This window comes from Mustela nigripes, chromosome 8, assembly GCF_022355385.1.
Source record: "Mustela nigripes isolate SB6536 chromosome 8, MUSNIG.SB6536, whole genome shotgun sequence".
In the NCBI taxonomy this organism is placed as follows: Eukaryota; Metazoa; Chordata; class Mammalia; order Carnivora; family Mustelidae; genus Mustela; species Mustela nigripes.
In genome coordinates this window covers 9,475,280-9,496,856 of record NC_081564.1, presented here as the reverse complement: position 1 = coordinate 9,496,856, position 21,577 = coordinate 9,475,280, and the positions used below count along the sequence as shown (strand labels likewise).

Below are 21,577 nucleotides of genomic sequence, written 5' to 3'. Positions count from 1 at the left end.
GAGAGCGCATAAGCAGGGGGAGGGACAGAGGGAGAAGCAGGCTCCCCACTGAGCAGAGAGCCCCATGCAGGGCTTGATCACTGTGACTCTGGGATCATGACCTGAGCCGAAGGCAGATGCTTAACTACTGAGCCACCCAGGCGCCCTGAGAATATTTTTCTTATTAAAAAAAAAAAAAAAAAAGTAATCTTATTCTTAATATGGAAACATTCGACAGATACAGAAGTTGAGTGAATGCTTTAGTCAACAATGTGTACTGGTTACTCAGCTTCAGCAAGTATCAAGTCGGGGCCAATCTTGTTTAATCTATCACTTTGACTCCCACCCCTTGTCAGACTTCTCAGAAGGCCTTGAGCCTCAATCTAAAGAAGGGTGGATAAATGGATATTTATGTTGCAAGTTAAAATATTTGAGGGAAATTAATGTTTTAGAAATGATTACTCACAACTACTGATTGCTCAAAAAACCATTAAAGTTCCAGTGGTCTTGGATCAGTAAACTGAATTCTTAACAGCATACTCACTAATATGAGTGTTGTGGTGTGGGTTTCCTTTAATATAACAAGTGGTAGCCAAACATAGTGAAAGGATCATGAAAATACTGAAAATTTTATAAGCTTTCTTTTTAAGACCGATTCTTTAGAAGGTAAGTTAGTAAACCATTTAATCATTCTTTAGAATTATACTGTTTGTTTTAGCTGGCGGAGGATATAGCTAAGGGGAAACCTAGTGGCTGGATGGGAAGTCCCCAGAAGCATATCTAAGTTCCATGTATTTCAATGGAATGATAACATAATATCATTTGCCATTTCTGGAGCTTTGATTTTTGTAGCAGCGAGCACATGGGTGTTTACTTATTTCATTTAACCATCACGGTGACTCTTGAGATACATATTATCCTCATCTTATGGACGAAGAAACTGAAGCTCAAAAAGGCCCAAGGTCAACTAATAAGTGCCCAAGGCTCTTAAAAGCTCACCTTTTAAACTACAGAATCATTAGTGAAAGTACTGTAGTCCTAGTCCTTTCAGACCAGAATTAAGAACGCATAAATTTGACATTTTTGCTATTCAAAAAAAGAAGAAGAAAATTTTTGGCAGGCAGAATCAGGTTCTCCTGCTAGTATCTCTCTGACCTCTTTCGCTGATCTTGGTTCCTGATCCCACATGCATTTTGAACGTTTGATTTGGGGGTTGGAGCCGTCTTTCCTGGAAGTCACATTGAAGCACTTATTTTAGAGGTGGGAGATTCTCTGTCACCCCACCTCCTAATGGCTTTTTCATTAGAAAAAGCACGTTTATAATTTCACTAGAAAAAAGCATGTATATAATTTACCTGTGAAAAAACGATTTCAGATGCTGACTTGGGGCGCTGTCTCACGGCAGATGGTCTTTACCTGTATACTACTAACTCAGTTGGAAGAGGAGTAAGCAAATTGGGGTCTGGATTACATGGTACTCTCAGGTCAGTTGCATGGAACTTGCTGAATGATTTGGCTGGAACATTTCCTTCCTTACATAAATCTCTATGAAGAAGACACATGGGAGGCATACTCCTCCCCCCGCCCAAGACTGACAAGTAACTAAATAAGTGCAAAACTTCCTGTAATTCGGGTTTTCTTGCATTAGTAGACTCTTGTTCTGTTAATGCATTTCGGCTTTGTTTTGACTCTAAAGAGCTATGGTAGCCCTCAGGTGATTGTTTCTAGCCAAAAATTCCTCTGTGATCAGAATTACTATAATATTAGTGATTTCTCCATGTTGATGAATGGACGTTTTTCTAGTTAAGTCTCTTTGTGCTTGGATTTCACATTGGATTAACAGTGCTTTACAGTTGGGATATATTAATCATTCTGTGAATTGCTGCCAAAAGAAACCACAATTTGAGATCCTTATATATATTTAATTAGATCTTTTCCCCAACTTTTTCTCCTCTCTAATTTGTTGTGGAAAATTAATATTTGCTCTAGTTCATCAGCTGCAAAATGTTAATGTAATATATTTATTCTCCGTTAGATACTTTGCACACTTAGTCGTTTTAAAAATTAGGTGGAAAATGTCTGTTGTAGCACATTGTGTGGTTTCGAACACTGCCTTTTTTTTTTCTTCTCTGCAGAGGTTTTGTGTACTGCCGGAACGAGGAGCTGGAGCCAGGATGGGTTGCTTTTGGCAGTGGCATTCTTCTCCACCGGCCTGTTTCTTTTGATAATAAACCTCACTCCCTTTTCCAGGTCATTGACCAGAATACCCTTCAGGTAAAAAGAAAACCAAGACATTGTCTTTTTATATACTGGAGACAGTGAGGGAAGTTGCTGACCTCATCAGGAGTAAGAACACCACTGATACAGTTTTCCTGACATAGTGGCATCCTTAGAATTGTCATCATTTAGGCATTCTGTATTTTTCTGATATCTTAGAGTCTGCATGAATGTGCTCTCTAAGAGTTTCTAAGGCCATCAACAAATTTTTGTGATCAAAAAAAAAATTCTAGAGAGTCAAAGATGGTAGACACACTAAGCTGCCTTTTTAATTTTTTTTTCTTTTGCCAGATCTATTTTGGGAAGGCATCATTTCCTTATTTGATTTGCTCTAAACAGCCTTTCTGTGGTAATGGGAGCCCTGAAATGAGTTTGGATAAAATCATTATGTGTTAGAGATTCAGAGCTCATCTTTAGTGCTTCCAAACATAGCAGTCTGTGCCAGCACTTGCTGCCTCACGCTCCAGTCCCCTGCTCTTGTCTCTTCCCCACTACCTTGCATCCCTTTAAGTCTGGACCCCGCCTTACCTATCTTTGTGTGCCTAGAATGGAGCATGGTGCCCAGCATTGGATTGGTGATGATAATAGTAACTGTCCTTTATCAGCGTCTCTGTACCTGGCCCTGGTCTAGGCAATTTCCATACACTATCTGTGAGATGGAGCAATGGCAGTTTTGTCTTGCAGAGGAGGCAACTGAGGCTAGGCTTATTGTAAGCACTCTGCAAGGTTATCCTTTATGTTGAATGAAAGAATGTAGCTCCAACATTAAGGGACTTGCCCAAGGCCACACAATAATGGCAGCGAAAGAACTTGAACCCATGGTTCTCAGCAACCGAGTTCAAGCTTTTTACATTACTCCTTTCTGCCTTTTAACCAAAGATGAACTGCCTGGTTAGAGTTCCCATTCGTGGAATGCAGTCCCATGCAGGACTTCGGTGGAATGTTGTCTCCTTTGTCACTCAACTATACCTTTCCTGGTGAACAGGAACTGTGTCTTATTCACTGTTGTATCTCCAAAACACACAGTAGCTGCTTAGTAATTGTTAGATGAATAAAAAGAACAAATTGGCAAATAAATGTCCAATTGACCTCAGTTTTTTTTAAAGATTTTATTATTTGAGGGGTGCCTGGGTGGCTCAGTGGGTTAAAGCCTCAGGTCATCATCCGAGGGTCCTGCGATTGAGCCCCACATCGGGCTCTCTCTCATTTTAAGTAAAATCTTTAAAAAAGAAAGATTTTATTTGACAGCACAAGTGGGGTGGGGGGGAGGCGTCAGGCAGAGGGAGAGGGAGAAGCATGTTCTCCACTGAACAGGGAGCCTCATGCGGGGCTTGATCCCAGGACCCTGGGATCATGACTTGAGCTGAAGGCAGATGCTTAACTGTCACCCAGGTGCCCCTTGACTTCATTTTTTATTAATGGGGACAGATGAGAATATGTCCTATATTTATTTGAAGCAGAATTATACGCCTGGGAATTAAGCAGATCTTAAATCTTGGGACTTTTTTTTTTTTTTTTAAAGATTGTATTTATTTATTTGACAGAGATCACAAGTAGGCAGAGAGGCAGGCAGAGAGAGAAGGGGAAGCAGGCTCCCTGCTGAGCAGAGAGCCCGATGTGGGGCTTGATCCCAGGACCCTGGGATCATGACCTGAGCCGAAGGCAGAGGCCTTAACCCACTGAGTCACCCAGGTGCCCCAGGACTTGGTTTTTATTTGAGGCAATGTCCATTTCCTCTGTTTTGTTGCAGAAACTTCAGTTTTATCCAAGAAAACCATGTTTTCGCTAAGTAGGTGATGTGCATTGGAGCAATTTGGGAGTTACTTAGGCCAATCAGTAGCTGTCAGCTTTCTAGATTTCCTGGCACTACAAGTTCCAAAGTGTGGTTATAGCAACTACATTACTTTTTAACTTTTCAAATAGACAAAACAAGTCTGAAAAAAAAAAAATTCCTATGATATGAGTTCAAGGGTCAGAAGTAACCTTAGGAAAACGAGTGATTCACCCCGAGAGATGGAATAACTGAAAGTGGTTCTTGCTGTTCCCGAAGGCGTCTGACCTTCTCTAATTATTTTTATTTTGGGATTTTCAGTTCTGCTCCTACCCTCAGCATTTTTGAAAAACCTAGTCAGCAGTTTTCTGGGTCCCCATTTTCTCTCATTTTAAGGGCTTTTCTCTTGCAGTAAACAGGAGTATGTAACTGCTCATTTAATATGAAATGTTGCAAAGCTCATTCCTTATACTGAAACTGAAGGAGGTTTATTATTAGAAACACTGTGTCTGATACAGACAATTGGCATTTGTCTTTTTCCTCCCAAGGGACTTGGTGCATCTCACTAAGCCCACGTGTGCTGTGCTGGGTTAGGGTCTTGCATGTGCCTGGCTTGTTTTCTTTCTCTTTTCCCCTTGTCTCTCGTCTCTGGCTTCCCTCTTGTCTTCCTTCTGCCCTATTTTTCACTTCCTTCCATATTTATTAAATAACTGTGTTGGACTCTGAAGTAGGTGCTGGGAAATAAAGTAAATAAGATACAGTCCCTAGCCTTTTAAATATAATTAATAGTCTGAAATTCTTACTAAGGAAAACTTCGGACATTTCAGCAAGGACTATTTCTCTAAAGCTTTGTTTTCAATATTTGACAAAACACATGCTCAGCAGATTCTAATACTCCAGCCTCTTTTGTCTGTTGCATGGCCCATTGAACGACTTTTTGTATTTTTGTCATGTAATTTTCATCTCTTACAGCTAGTAGTTTTGACCAGGAAGCCTACTGAATTCTGATCTTGGACTTAATAGCATGAGTGGTGAACTGATAGAATTAATAAGTTGCATGTCACGCTAATGAAGTTTTCTTCCCTTTCATGTCCAGGTGTGCCAGATGGTGCCAATGCCAGCTAATCATCTCCCCGTTGGCAGCACCATGAGCACTGTGCACCTTTCTTCAGATGGTACTTACTTCTATTGGATCTGGTCCCCTGCCAGTCTGAATGAGAAAACCCCTAAGGGACATTCTGTCTTCATGGATATTTTCGAACTTGTGGTAAGATTCACTTTCTCATTTTGTGTCTTTGCAGAGAAATTTTCTTTTGGTTTCTTTTTGTATTGGTTTACAAAGGACCCGAGAAAGTTGGGAGTATGTACAGTGTGTCCACTCTTGCCTCTAAATTGGCTTTTCTTTTGGATTTCTTTCAAGGTTTCTTTGTTTGGAGTTATGACATAGATAAAGCCAAGCTTTCTGAAGGTTAATCTGGCAACTGAGTGCAGATAATAATAGTTAATGTGTAGACAGTGGGATTTTTTTTTTTTTAAGATTTTATTTATTTGACAGACACAGTGAGAGGGAACACAAGTAGGGGGAGTAGGAGAAGCAGACTCCCTGCTGAGCAGAGAGCCCGACGCAGAGCTCGATCTCAGGACCCTGGGATCAGGATCCAAGCAAATGGCAGATGCCTAACGACCGAGCCACCCAGGTGCCCTGGACAGTGGGATTTTTAAGTAGAAATGGTCATGGGGCTTGATGGAAATGTGGAACTAAATTGCAGTGGCAAGACTGGGACCATAGTAGATACTGGGAGTCTCTGTGAGACAATTAAAATCATGAGAAGGCATTGTTCAGTAGATACTGTGTACTGTGAGTCAGACAGTGTTGTCTTTAGGTGGTGGGAATACAGTGATGGGCAAGCTGAACAGACGCCTTGCTCTAATGGAGCTTGTATTCTGCCTGGTGGGTGGGTTCAGGTGGTAGTGGTGGAGTGACGAAAAAATCAAGAAGCGAGCAAACCAGCAGATAAGATAATTTTAGGTAGAGAAGGAAAAGCAATAGTTAACCAGATGAAGAAGTTGGGGAATAGGAGAGAGTAGAACTTTCTAGGGAGAAGAGGCCATAGGTGCAAAGGCCCTGTGACAGGAGTAAGCATGTGTGTTTTAGGAAATGACAATAGCCAAAGTGGCTAGAATGCACAGGAGAGAGCTTAGTATAAGAAAAGAGTAGGAGTCCTGGTAGTCTAGAATTGTACTTGTCTGCTGTGGCAGGCTGTAGTCACATGTGGCTATTTAAATTTAAATTAGAATTAAACAAAATTAAAACTTTAGTTGCTCACTCACAATAGCCAGCTTCAGGTGCTCAGTAGCCACATGTGACTGGCTTTTATATTAAACATCAAAGATCTAGAGCATTTCCATTGCTGAAGACCTATAAAAGAAAAAGATGCCCCAAGCCAATGTGTGACAAAACCTTTTTTAATGATGTAATTTACAGCCTCCTTCCAGGAAGAAATTCACATTCCTGGAAAAAATAAATACAACACTGAAGTAATTTTTGAATAGATTTTAGTAGGATTTAAACATCTTCTGGGAAGCCTGTCCCCTATCCGCCAGCTAATTATCAGTCAGGAGTCTAGTATCATAAAGTACATTCTCTTCTGTTTCTATCTGGTTTCTCTGTTTAATCATCATCTTTTTTATAAGATGTTCCAGCCACAGTGAGTCTTTGAATTGGTCTGCTAGAGATTGTGCTACTTGAACATGTGTTCATGATTGTCAGAAGAGCTTTTTGTTGTTGCGGTTTTTAACAGACTTACCAGCTGGCTAAATGATCTAGGTCTTTATCCCAAGTATAATGGGAAAACATAAAGAATCTCCCCTTTCTCTGATAATGCTACTGTTAAGTTAAAAGAAAAAACCGTATCAAAGAAATACATGAACATGGACCAAAGCTTCAGGTAGCACATCCAGGTTCCTCAGGAAAAGTGAGAGTCCCTCATCTGGCCTCTGGCTGCTTCTCGTAGGTGCTCACTTTCATGGTTTCCACTTTTCCTTCTTCTGGTGGTTGCCTTCATTTCTATAAGTAAAAAACTATATTGCTGTTTTTCGATTTATGATCATCATATATTTCTGTTATTTTCCTCCCTGCAATAGACAAGGATTTGGTCCAGTTCCTACTCTTTTCTTCTTCCTCATAATCTATTTATTCTAATTCCTCTTTTGGTTATCTTTGTAACTTGCAGTGAAACCTGTATTTCTTGTTCCTCAGCTGGAGATGTTTCTGCATCTCCCATTCCTCTTCTTTAGGAGCTGGAGATAGTATCCCTTCCTGTTCCTTGGTGGGGGCAAGCCTAGACTTGAAGTGGTTGTATGTTTAGGGGAAAACCAAGAGGAAGAGAGAGGAGTCACCCCTGCCAACCCTAGAGAGTCATGGGAATTGTGGTGTAGAGCCATGGTGCGAGGCCAACAGGCTGAAAGTTAATAAAAGGAGCTGTGCTCCCCTTTGCTGGTGTACATGTTTGTACTCTGGCTGCCTGGGTGAAAGACTGGACTTTATTTTCTGAAGAAACTGACTCTGGAAAAAAGATCTCCATGTACGGACATTGGGGTTCATTTAAGGAAAAGGCTTGCTGCCCTAGTGAATCACCCGCAAGTGAGTTCTCCAGTAAGCAAGCCTCAGCCATGTGCACAGCATTGCTGATTAGTGCTGATTAGTTTAAAAAAGAGCAGATACCAAAACAAAACAAAAAAACAAACCCTCCAAAATCCACACAACCCAGAAACAAGACAAAACAAAACCCCAACCCAACAAAACCCCAAACTTTGGAGAGGTATGTGTAGAGGGGAAGAAAAAAATGCCAACATTTTTTTAAATTATTGAAGCCAGGTGATGGCCCCATGGGGGAGCTTCTTGTTATTCTTTTGTGCACATTTATTTATTTTTTAAAAAGATTTTATTTATTTATTTGACAGAGATCACAAGTAGACAGAGAGGCAGGCAGAGAGAGAGAGAGGAGGAAGCAGGCTCCCCGCTGAGCAGAGAGCCCGATGCGGGCCTCGATCCCAGGACCCTGAGATCATGACCTGAGCCGAAGGCAGCGGCTCAATCCACTGAGCCACCCAGGTGCCCTCTTTTGTGCACATTTAAAAAGTACCTTATTATTATCGCTTCTCGGCCTTTGGCTAAGATCAAGTGTGAAAAGTACCTTATTAAAAATTTAGACAACCTAGGATCTCTAGACCAATGAGGAAAGCCTCCAATATGAAAATTAAAAATCAGAAAAAGATCCAATAGCAGTAGAATAAAATTTTCTAAACACTAACTCTACGGACATTGAGAGGATCTTGCACTCATACAACCCAAAGAGGTCAGGAGAAAAGACCAGAGAATCAGCGAGAGCTCCTGGAAATGAAGACTAGGGTTGTCAACATTGGAAAAAATAAAAGGGTTAAAAATAAGAAATCTCCCAGAAAGCAGGACAGAATGGAATAAAGAACAGTAAATACGGGAGAAGAGATTAAAAAAAAAAAGTAAGGAGCAATCCCTCTAAAGTCCTAGTAATAGGCATTCCAAAAAGAGAACAGAAAACAAAGAGGACAGCATGATCAAAGAGGCAATACGAGAGAAACGTCAGACGAAAGGACCCTGTTGTCTAGATTAACTGGTCTCTGACACAGTGAATGAAAAATTCCCACACGGAGGCATAGCATCCTGAAATTTCAGATGATCAGGGGTAAAGAGGAGGTTCTGAAGCTTCTAGAGATAAAATCCTGTACAAATGAGGAATAAGGAAAGCCCCCTCCTATTCAGTAGCATTATCAGACATAAAAACTGAGTAGTTCTCTCAAAATTCTGAGGGAAACTGATTTGCAACCCAGAAGTTAGTCATACAAAAGGTCCCTCAAGTGGGAAGACAACAAAGATATTTTTAGACCTATACTTGTACAATCAAAAGCCCATACCTGCCCTGGAGGAAACAGAACAACTAAAATAGCCTGTCAGTGGCACTGAATGAAAAATTGGGGCTGAAGGAACCTGTGTTAGATTAAAGGAACAACCTTTGAATCCTTTTTGGAGTGTGTATCAAACCATTAAAAAATACTTTAGAAACTTTAGAATTTGAATATTAAATGAAACCAAGAGTTTAACTTTTTTGAAGTATGTGAATCGTGGCTCCATAAAAATGTTCACATTTTTAGAGATGTGTAGCAAAGTATTCAGAAGTAGAATTTCATGTCTGAGAGCTGCTTTCAAAAGCCTGAGCGAAAAAAGTGGTAGGTCAAACTGCTGTGGCAATATCTGGGTCCTAGCTGAATCCTGAAGGAGGTTCATTAGACTGTTCTCTGTTATATGTTTGAAAGTTTTAATCAAATAAATTAAGCAACACTAGCCACTGGTTTAGCAGCTTCTAAAATGCTAAACACGGATGTCTGGCTTATTGCCTCTGGTACGTCTATGGGATGGAACCCTGCCTGTGTAGCCGTTAGGAAGTATGAGGCGGATCTGCATAGGCAAACTAGATGAATTGCCAAGTTACGTTGTTGAGTGCAGAAAGCTAGATTCAGAATACTATATTCACACTACCTGCTGTGTAATACAAGTTGTGGAGGTGGATTCCTTCTGCAGTAGTCCTCCTGCATTAATGGCTTTCCTCTCCGTGGATCATTCACCCCAGCATACAAATACATTAGAGGATATCCTGTCTTGTAGGGAAAGAAAAACAACAAAAACAACTCCCTTGACCTATACCCACCTCCTCTCTCCTATCTTTGGCTTCCCTTTACAGCCCTGCATTTGAAACAGTTTATTCTTACTGTTTTTATGTTCTTTCCTTCCATTCAGTCTTGAGCCTGCTCTAGTCAGTCTTGTATCCTCATCCCTCGCCACCAGAACCGCTAGCCCTTCCACATTTGCCAGGGACTTGGACCTTACCGAGTTCAAAGTCAACTTACTTGACCTTTTAGCAGTGTTTAATGTGGTTTATCACTCCCCTATTCCTGAAACGGTTTCACTTGGCTTGTGGGACCTCTCCTAGGACTTTCCTGCTACTGGTTGTTCCTGCTCAGCCCGGTCTTCCCTACCTCTCAACAATTATGTGCTTCGGGACCTGTTTCCAGGATGCCTTCCATCGCTGTCTGCTCTTACCCTCTGGCTGGTCTCCTACTGTCATGGAGCTTCAAACCCCTCAGTGTACTGACGGTGCTCAAATCTGCTCAGCCAGAACCTGTCCCCAGACTCTGGCTGCATACCGATGTGGGTGTGATATTTATATGCACAGGATAGGAGACTTTTCCGTTGGAAGTCTGATTATCACTGCAAGCTAAATATGCCCCCAGCCATACTCCTGATTTTACCCCAGAGCTTCTCTTCCTGGCTTTTCCTTCTCAGTTGATGGTGTCTGTGTCCCTCCACTGCTGGCCAGAGACCTTTAGTGTTACACTTGAATCCTCTTTTCCCTCCTGAACTCCATCTGTAGTCGGCAAATTCTGTCTGTTCAACCTCCAAGGTTGAGTTAAGTATCTGACTTCCCCTTCGGTCATGGTCATGGGATTGAGCCCCATGTTGGGATCCCCACTCAGTGGGGAGTCTGCCTGTCCCTCTCCCTCTGCCCCTTTCTCTGCTCATGCTCTCTCTCAAAATTCTTAAAAAAAAAAAAAAAAAAAAAGTTACCTCTAGCAAGACTTGCTTTCCATCATCTTTTTGTTTTAAAAGTTTAAAAATGGGCTTAAAAATTTTAAGTGAATTTTTAGTAATCTTTATGTCAGTGTGGGGCTCAGATCCCTGACCCCAAGATCAAGAATCGCATGCTCTGGGACTCCTGGGTGGCTCAGTTGGTTAAGCAGCTGCCTTCCGCTCAGGTCATGATCCCGGCGTCCTGGAATCGAGTCTCACATCGGGCTCCTTGTTCAACAGGGAGCCTGCTTCTCCCTCTGCCTCGGCCTGCCACTCTGTCTGCCTGTGCTTACTCTCTCTCTCTCTCTGACAAATAAATAAAATCTTAAAAAAAAAAAAATCGCATGCTCCACCAACTGGGCCAGTCAAGCACTCTCAAGTAAATTTTTATAAAAAGAAGAACTTGGTTAATAGCATTGAATTGTGTTGAGAAGTCAGCATTGAATTTGAAAGAGGTCGTTGATTGGAGAATATGGAGGCCATGGGTAGTAGCCTCAGTAAGATCACTTGTGGGGACTCGGAGGGGTAAAGGCAGGTAGTCATCGATTGTGGTGAAGAGGGTAAGATGAGAAGAACAGCTAATTCTCTCCAGACGTTTGTCATGAAAAAAAGGAGAGAAAGAAGCAGGAGATAGTAGAGTAGACTGTGGGGATTGTTGAAGTATTTTTAACTTTGTTTTTAAAATTTTAAGTTATTGAACAGGTAATAAAGTCATCTTCAAAATTGACATAGCTATGGCCCTCTGATGAACTGCCTTGGCCAAAAACCAAACCAAAAAAGCTTCTTCAACCCGTCCCCCCCCCCCCCCATTTATTGAGGTATTACTGACAAAAAATAAACTTTTAAGGTGATGATTTGCCATATGTGTATATTGTGAAATGATTACCGATTTCAAGTTAGTTAATACCTGTCATGTCGTGTGTCTACCACATTTATGTGCATGTATGGTACCATTTAAGATATGCTCTTAATAACTTCTAAGTATACTTTGTGATTAGCTATAGTCACCATGCTGTACATTAGGTCCCCAGAACTTACTCATTTTCTGAGAGTTTGTACTCCTAGACCAACAACTCCCCTCTCTCACCCCACAGCCTCTGGCAACCACAGTTTTTTCTGTTTCTGTAAGTTTGACCTTTTTTTGTCTTCCAAAGGGAGATCATACAGTCTCTCTCAGTCAGATTTATTCACTTAGTCTGATACTCTCAAGGCCCATCCATGTAGTCACAAATGGCAGAGTTTCGTTTTTGAAAAGGCTGAAGACTAAAATTCTTTATTTTTCTGATTCATGGAAATTTTGGTTTCTAAATAGTATAAATATTTGCTGCTTAGATGTGGCTAATGGTAATTATTGGAAAGAATTAGGTTTACTATGAATTATGATTTCACCCAGAAACTTGGGAGTACTGATAAATTTCTCTCCAAATTTAGTGATGGTTACCTTGTTTTGAATACTTTTAAAAATAGTCTATTTATATAGTCTAAAAATTCAAATGATACAAAAGTCTCCCACCCACCCGCCTTCTAATTCATTTTCTTCCCTCCCTAGAGGCAAATAATGTTAACACGTTTTTCTGTATTCTTCCCAATATGAGCATGTACAAATACACATGCATATTTTTCCTTTTCTGTCTTTACACAAATGCTAATTTGTTATACTTTTTTTTTTTTTTTTAAAGTAAGCTCTGTGCCAGCGTGGGGTTTGAACTCAAAACCTGAAATCAAAAGTTGCATGCCCTACTAACTGAGCCAGCCAGATGCTACCCCCTCCTTTAAAAAAAAAATTTTTTTTTTAAATAAATCTTATGCCCAGTGTGGGGCTTGAACTCACAACCCTGAGATCAAGAGTCACATGTTATACACATTTCTGTACCTCATGCAAGTGAGTAGTGAGAGGGTGGTGATGGGTAAGGTCAGCTGGGACCATTTCATGTAGGGCCTTGTAAGGTATTTGGATTTTATTAGAGGGGACATGAGGAGCTCTCAGAGAGTTTTGAGAAGGCTCTGGTTTTATTTTTTTATTATTATTTTTTTAAATTTTTATTTATTTATTTGACAGACAGATCACAAGTAGGCAGAGAGGCAGGCAGAGAGAGAGGAGGAAGCAGGCTCCCCACTGAGCAGAGAGCCCGATTCGGGGCTTGATCCCAGGACCCTGGGATCATGACCTGAGCCGAAGGCAGAGACTTTAACCCATTGAGCCACCCAGGTGCCCCAAGGCTCTGGTTTTAATAGTTCATGGCAGCTTTTGGGTCAAGAATAAAGCAAGATTTAAAGATTCATAAAGTGACGAAACAGCTATAGAAGAGACCATTTTTAGTTTTATAATCAGGAGACAAATCTGTATTTTTTTTTTTTTCAAATCTGTATTTTTTTGAGGTGTGAATGTGAATGCAGGATGGGGGCAGAGGGGGAGAGAGAGACTGACTATTAAGCAGAGTCCATGCCCAGCATAGAGCCCCACACAGAGTTTGATCTCATGACCCTACATGACCCGAGCTGTAATCAGGAGTTGGGCACTTGACCAACTGAGCCACCCAGGTGCTCCCAGAAATTAAATAACTAAAAACCTATTTTTGGCACTTCAAATATCACCAGCTTCTTCTGTTGTCATTTCTTATGAAAAATCATAAGTCTGATCTACAAAATAGGTGTACTGGTATTTAGCCTCAAGGGAAAACTAAAAGATTGAGGGCTGGCTAAAATGCATAGGTAATCAGAGCAGAATTTCACTGGCTGTGCTGGTCTTTCAAAATGAGTTCTGATTCGCTCAGAATGGAGTAGATAAGTCATCATGACATAAGGTAGACTATAGGAATATAATTAGTACAATGTAAAAAAGGGAATATAGAGAATGTTCTATCTAGCAAACTATTAATATGGAACAATCTCTGACTTTGTGGGTATTTCAATTAACTGCTCAACAAACAAGCTCAAAACTGACTGCTAGCAGTAATGATTTAGAGGTTGGTGGGGCTTAGTTGGGTGGTGGTCCTTCTCTGTGTGGGGAAGCTGAGGTCACCCCTGCAGCTTCATTCAGCTTGGAGCTTGACTGGGGCTGTAATGGTCAAGACCGCCTCCCATTCTCCAGCTTTTCAAGAGCACAAGTGCTCCTTAAGCCTCTGCTTGCATCATGCTTTCTGGTGGCCAAGGCCAGAGTCAGTGTGCAGGAAACTAAATGAGGGCATGACTCCAGGTTGCATCATTCCCTGGGGCCACCAGTGTCCTCGCCTGCCACTTGGGGCCACAGGCTTTTGCAGTTCTAAGACACTTAGACTCTGGCCTTTAAGACTACGGAATAACAGAATCTTCTATAACTCCTTTCTTACCATTTTGGAGCACATTTTTTACATCTTCTGTTTTGTACTGAGGTCTTCCTGCCTCACATGTACACACTCTCCATAAACCGCTGTTCTTCAGAGAGATTCAGTGACCATTTTATTGCTATTTTGTCCTCTTTATATCCCTTCCTAAACATATGGTCAGCATAGTAATGGGCACTTTAGGTCCCTTCTCTTTTCCCCACAGGTTTATTATTTCCTTTAAATTATGATCTGGATGACTGAGATGCCCTTCATTCATCGGTATTCATCTAGTACCTACTACTACTCTTTGGCTGGGTGGCAGGGTAACAGGCCTTTGTTTTATTTATTTTTTTATTATTTTTTTTAAAGATTTTATTTATTTGGCAGGCAGAGATCACAAGTAGGCAGAGATGCAGGCAGAGAGAGGGGAGGAAGCAGGTTTCCCGCTGAGCAGAGAGCCCGATGTGGGGCTCGATCCCAGGACCCCGAGATCATGACCCCAGCCGAAGGCAGAGGATTTAACCACTGAGCCACCCAGGCGCCCCAGGCCTTTGTTTTAAAGGAGCTCACAGGAGGGTGGGGAGATAGTAAGAAACAACAAAACTGTTTCAGCTAGTAATAAATAAGAGGTGAGAAAATAAAACCGGGTGAGGTGACCGTGATTGGGGGGGGGGGGGAATGGAGAGCAACTCTAGTTCACCTGGCAGATCCGGTCTTTCTAAGAAAGGACACTAGAGCTGAGACCTGAATGATAAGCACCATCCCTCCTGATGGATAGGGTGACCAAGCATCCCAGTTTGCCTGGGGCTGAGATTTTTCCGGTCATGGGACTCTTGGCGCTAAAACCAGGATAGACCTGAGCAAACTGGAATAGTTGTTGAATCTAGGAAGGGGGAACAGCAAGTTACAAGGCCTGGAGTTCGGAGGAAGCGTGGCACTTTGGAGATGTGACAGAAGGCCAACGTGGCCTAGAGCGTAGTGAGGAAGGGTGAACAGAAGCAGGCGGGCCTGGGAAGTCCGTGGAGGATGGACCATATGGGCCTTCATAGTAGTTTGAGTTTTATTTTAAGTGTGTTGGGAGGCTACTGCAGGGTTCTGAGACCAGAAGGCCATGGTTTCGTTGACGTTGGTGAATGATCATTGGCTGGTGTGCAGAGGGGAGAGCATGAGGGTGTCCAGGTGGAGATGGGAGGCCACCATAAGAGGCTGATTCGGTCCTCAGGCTTAGGAGGATGGTCACCTCTGCCGCGAGGCTTCTAGGAGGGAAGCTTCTAGGCACTACAAACTCACTGCTGCAGATTCCTCTTGGGCTCTTTCCCTCCTTTCTAGATCGGTAGCTTTGCAATCCTGAAGAGCTTCTCTGCCAAGCAGAGGTTCCCAGATTTACCACTCTGTGCACCAAACTACAGCCCTCTTGGCCGCCCCAGGTGCTCTACCAGCTGCTCTGTATTTTCAAAGTACTTGAACGCAATAGCATCGTTTTTTTGGAAGGTCTCCATTGATTTTTCTCATGGGGCGGATTGGGTAATGCTTTTGAATGCCAAGCTTAGAGTGATTGATTTTTATCTTGGATGCCTTTGAAGGGTTCTTCTTAGAGTTGTGGGACATAAATAGAGCTCTGCTTGGTAAAGGTTGCTGTAGCCGGAGGGTGGGGGAGAACGATGTGGCCGTGTTACATTTTAGGCGACAGTAGGCTATTTGAGAGGAAATGCCGGGGAGTGGGAGGCAGTCGGGGGGGGTTACTGGATCTCAGTAGCAAGGACGCGTCTGTTTATAGGAACGTGGGAGTCACACCACAAAGAGGTGGGATTGGATTCAAGTGAGGATGCTGGTTTGTTTATTCAGTCAGGCATCAAGTATTTACTGCTGTCCCTTGAGAGCTGAAGATGTTTTTGGTGAACGATGCAGGCAGAATCCCTGTTTTGGGGGAGCCGGCATTCCGTCGGGGTGGGGGAGGTAGAGCAAACAATAAATGAATGAATGAGTAAGATAACTTCAGCGAGTCGTAAGCACTGTGTGGGTAACAGGACAGGGTGACGTGCTGTGGCCTGGGAAAGGGTGGAGGAGACTCTCCTTTGGATTGGTAGTCCCGAAGGTCTCTTTGAGGAAGTGATATTCTGCCTGAGACCTGAATGAGTGGAAAGAGCCAGCCACGGGAAGACATGGGGACAGATTGTTCCAGGCAGAGGTCTTAGACACCAGAGGCTGGGTCTAATCCCAGGCAGGCTTCTGTGTAAGCAAGTGGAGACTGTGGAACCAAAAAATACGAGAGCAAGGAGGGCAGGGACTGTGTTAGTGCAGCTCACTAACAGAGTACTTGACACAGAGGTCAGTGTTCATATTAAGAAGACCCAAACCAGGATTGTGTTCTACCAAAACTGTGGAAAGAGAGCCCCAAGAAACCTGGCAAACATAGGAGAGCCCACATGGAAGGTAAGGAAGAGCTAGAAGGTTTTAGTTTCAGGTTATATGTAGACCATCACGCATGTCCACTTGTTGGAGGAGGTGGAGTTAAGCCCTCTAAAGGGGAAGAAGAAGGGGCAAGGAAATAGAAATAGAATTTTTAGACTCCCCAAGAAATCCTTTCTCTCATCACTTGTGAATGTGTCATAAAGGTCTCCCCAACTCTGTGCAGCCGTCTCTGGGACCTTTCCTGGCTGTGCTTCTGAATTTGCTTGCTTTTTATTCTTCTCTGTTACCAACCTTTCACGTTGGACTCCTTTGCTTTTTATTTGCTTCTGTTAAGCCTTCCCTCTCTGCCCTCGCATCCCGTCTTGTCTCTCTAGCCCAGAGCAGCAGGCCGGTCCCGTTTGCCTTGGCTAGTGGCATCAGTCTCCGGGGCTCCTGCCAGATCCAGGAGCTTGCGTCTAGAAGGGGACAGGGAGATGCAGAAGCATGAGATGTAATTTGAGATGCTCACCAGTGAATGGAAGTGGAGAAAAGGGAAGGTACTTGAGTGGGCCGCCAAGGTCTTGTGTAAGGTCTGTGTATCCTTGAAACCAGCAAGAAGGAAGACATAAGGGAGACTGATGATAACAGGGCAGAAGAGAGTGAATTAAGGGAGCAGTTAGGAGGCAGAAGTGGAAGAGTTAACCTTAAACTGCAAGAGGCGAACGCACTTCTTCCTCTGAATTCAGAGGAAAAGAAGGATAAATGAGGCTGGATACAGAGACTTGAGTTGGAAGAGAGATGGGTGGAAGCAGCCTCCCGGAAGTGGTCTGGAGCTTTTCAGCAGGAAAGCCAGCTAGGTGCTCTGCTGAAAGTCAAGCTTGAAATGGAAGGAATTTTGGAATCCCCACTGCAGAGATTGTGTTGGCGAATCAAGTGTTGAAGGAAGAACTGCTGAGCCCCAGCAAGGATCCAGCTGCTGCTGGCATGTATTTGTAGCAGACAAAGTCTGTCTTTCTCCAGGATTGCCGCGCCAGCGCCCAAGCAGCTGGGGCTAATGTCAACTGCTGTCAGTACAGAATTTGGATTTTAGCCACTAATTATATTTCAAGAAGACATTATCTTCCTAGTTGTACTTAATAGTAAATCAGAAATGGATTGATTTGTTTTCCTCTCATCTTCCTTGTACCTGTCAGAAGCTTGTAATTAGGGAGAGCTGCCTGTGGAATTCAATATAAGGAATTTTAATCAACTGTCTTTTGTAGAACCTCTTAAACTTGGCTCACTAAAAAAAAAAAAAAAAAAAAAAAAATGAAAATTGGAAAAAAAAAAAAAACATGGCTCACTGCTTTTAGAATCTATGCTGTTAGGAAAAATGAAAGCTCAAAGTTAACCTTGCCTTTCTTTTGTTCTCAGTTGTTTGTTTGTTTGTTTTTTAAAGATTTTATTTATTTATTTGACAGAGATCACAAGTAGGCAGAGAGGCAGGCAGAAAAAGAGGGGGAGGCAGGGTTCCCACTGAGCAGAGAGCCCGATGTGGGGCTCGATCCCAGGACCCTGGAATCATGACCTGAGCCAAAGGCAGAGGCCCTAACCCACTGAGCTACCTAGGCATCCCTGTTCTCAGTAGTTTCTATAGAACACTTAAGTTTTGAGGTGTACATCTACTCAGGGGCAGTTTTTGGAAAAGCTTTTGAACAACCGGATCACAATGATACCATTTTTGAATAGAAATCTGCTGATTTGGTAGAAACCAGTATCACTGAAGGATGACCTCTTTTTCTTTAACCTCTAGGTTGAAAATGGTGTATTTGTAGCCAACCCGCTTCAGGAACGCACAATTCTGATGAGAAAAGAGGGCGAATCTGCAAAAAGCATTAATGAGATGCTTCTGAGCAGACTTTCACGCTACAGAGCCTCCCCGTCCGCAACACTGGCTGCCCTTACTGGCTCCACCATCTCCAACACACTGAAAGAAGACCAAGCAGGTACGCTGCCCTTGGCTCACTGTATCTGTTTACCTTGTGTAGCTTCACTCAGCTACATATATATCTTTTAAGACTTCATTTTCTAGAGCAATTTTAGATCCATAGCAAAACTGAGAGGAAGGTAGAGAGATTTCCCATAAACCTCCTGCCCCCACACATGCGCAGTCTTCCCCCTTACCGAGAGGTGGTATATTTGTTGCAGTTGGTGAACCCATATTGACCTGACATGATCGCCCGAAGTCCAGAGTATACCCTTGGTGGTGCGGATTCTGTGGGTTTGGGCAAACATGTGATGACAGGTCTGCACCATGGTACTGTACAGAGTGTCAAACCCTGTTCATGGCTTGATACATTCAGCTTGTGGTTAGTGAGAGCTGCCTCTGGAATCCAGGCAGTACTTTTTTCTTTTTTTTTTTTTAAAGCGTACTTATTTTTAGTAATCTCTACGCCCAGTGTGGGGCTTGAACTCACAACTTCAAGACCAAGAACGCATGCTCCTCTGACTGAGCCAGGAGGCATCCCTTGGACAGCACATTTTATTGAGTGCTCGTGGTGTGCCATATAAAGCACTTGCCTTTATGTATTTCGCCTTTTCATTTCTAGGCCATCCTTTTTTTTTTTTTTTTTTTAAATTCCAAACCATTACATGTTGGCTATAGACATGAATTGGCATGAATCTATAATAATTCGAAACAGCCCTGTCTTTAACTGTAAATAACTTATCATAAATGTAAATCGATTTCATGTTTAGCATATACTTCATAAATGTAAAAAAATTCATGTTTAGCATTGTCTTCACTAAATACAATCTTGGCCAAGCAAATAAGAGGCAAACCCTCCACAATGGAGGTTGCTTTTTCTAGAATTAATCATGTAGTATTTGCACTTTAATATTTTAAATAGATAATGCATTTATAGAGTTTGAAAGTAGAAGCAATATAGAAAGGTATGTACAAAGAAATCTTAGTCTCATATCTCAGCATGTTATACATCTTGCCCCTGCACTGGCTCCTGTAGGTAACGTATTTATTAGTTTTTATTTAACCTTACAGAATTTCTTTATGCAAATACAGTTAAAGACAAACTTACGTGTTCTTATTTTCCTCCATTTTTTAAAATTAAAAAGCCTACGAAGCATACATGTTCTGTACTTCAAAAGCAAGAGCTCTCAATTGAGATAAGCCTTAAGAGGCTCATGAACAGACTGCCCAAAGATTTCTACATCTTAAGTGTATCCATCCTGATTTTTACCAGACTTTCAAGGCCATCTATCTGGCCAAAACAAGGTTAAGAACCATTCTTCTTCTTTTCTTTTTTTTTTTAAAGATTTTATTTATTTATTTAACAGAGATCACAAGTAGGCAGAGAGGCAGGCAGAGAGAGGGGAAGGGAAGCAGGCTCCCTGCTAAGCAGAGAGCCCGATGCAGGGCTGGATCCCAGGACCCTGGGATCATGACCGAGCCGAAGGCAGGAGCCCTAACCCACTGAATCACCCAGGCGCCCCAAGAACCATTCTTCTTGATGAATTTGCAGATTACACCAACTGTTTGACTCTATAACAAATCATGGACTACAGTAAAAGATAAGGCTAGAAAATACACCGTATATAGAAAAATGCATCTGAATTAATGTTTAATGAATTTAATGCAATTTTATGCTTAAATCCTTTCACATACTGAAATGTTGGGAAGAGAAAATATTAGATTAATTCATTATGAGGCTATCAAATTAAGTACTTACTGGTTCATATTAGAACTTAAGGATAGAATTTTATTTTCATGGGTCTATTATACCAAATGTAAGTGAGGAAATTATTAATAATTGTCATAACTTGGGTCTATGGATAATTTGAATGGTAGAAACACTTTGTAGAGAATGGTCCTTTTACCAAAATAAACAACTTCCTGACAAGCCAAGGGCTTGTTCTGGGTTTTTTCCCTTGGGAGAAAACTGAATCCTACCCTAAACAATAGAAGTACTAAAGGAATCTTTGTTAGAGGAGGAAGTATGGGCGAAATTAGACAGAGAACTCAGAAGGCAAGGGTATATTTAGAAAACTGTGAAAACTGATATTGTATTCAAAACATGTGAGCTCATACTTTTATATTCATTCTCTGCACATTCACTGACATGATGTTGCCGCATAAAAATCCAACAGTTATTAGGCGAAGTGACTTTTGACAGTTTAGCATTCAAAGGGTCTAGGATGTTTTATTATGGGATAAACTAATACCTGTTACCATGTTAATATGACGTCTATTAAAACATCCTGGAAAAATGTTATGCTCACAAAGTTGCTAATTTCCCAATCATTGCCCCTTTTGGGTTTCCTACCTGTGGGGAAATGTATGCCCCTGAATGAAGAATATGTTGAGGATTTGGAGTTTTAAGTGGAGCTGTTTAGAAGCACAGGCGTTCAAAACAAGTATCCGACAGATTAGGGTTCGCTTTTCTCATTTTTCTAATCTAAACCATCTAAAGGCAATTTTACGTCTATTTGGGCAGTTCTATTTTATACCCTGACAGCTTCTTAGGTGAAGCATTCCAATTGACTTTCTGCTGCCATTATCAGTCCTGACTAGAGTAATAGGTAGGAAATCCTTAAATATGCATTTTCAGATCTGCCAGCGACAAAGAGAGATTGGCGTGCATTTTATACCTCTTGGTTAGAAAGAATAACTTAGTTTGTCACTGACCCTAAATGTATATGTTATATATTTAATATAAATTATATATGTTATAAATATATAACGTATGTAAGGGGTTCATAAATCATGCAGATGTAAAATTATCCGGTGTAGATACCGTGAAAGGTTTTATTCTTATTAATTAGTTATAGATTGAAATTTCAGGCTGATTTCATGTTCAGAGCTGTTTGTAATGAACGTAATAAGCCAAACCTGTTAAGAATTTGTTCTGTATAAAATGAAAAGATGTCTGTTGGAGTGCATTTTCTGGGAAGCACAAACAGCAGGATTCTTCTTTCATTCTGAGATCTAGTCCATGCGAGGATTCATTCTTTTGAGCGAAATTTTGAGACATAAAAGCATATTGGGTATTGGGAACACCTTTTAGAAATGTTCAGCTTGGGGCGCCTGTGTGGCTCAGTGGGTTAAAGCCTCTGTCTTCGGCTCAGGTCATGATCCCAGTGTCCTGGGATTTAGTCCTTCATCAGGCTCTCTGCTCAGCAGGGAGCCTGCTCCCC

The 21,577-nt window shown here is 41.8% G+C and overlaps 1 protein-coding gene across 8 annotated transcripts in view; it reads left to right on the top strand.

The window, feature by feature from the left end:
• HECTD4 (HECT domain E3 ubiquitin protein ligase 4) overlaps positions 1-21,577 on the top strand; it is a 182,887-nt gene that overhangs the window by 60,875 nt on the left and 100,435 nt on the right. For all 8 annotated transcript variants that reach the window (XM_059408459.1, XM_059408455.1, XM_059408453.1 and 5 more), the window contains exons 5-8: positions 1,355-1,463; positions 2,115-2,253; positions 5,124-5,294; positions 18,180-18,372. In XM_059408459.1, coding sequence (XP_059264442.1) covers positions 1,355-1,463; positions 2,115-2,253; positions 5,124-5,294; positions 18,180-18,372 — 612 coding nt within the window. The remainder of the gene's footprint in view (positions 1-1,354; positions 1,464-2,114; positions 2,254-5,123; positions 5,295-18,179; positions 18,373-21,577) is intronic.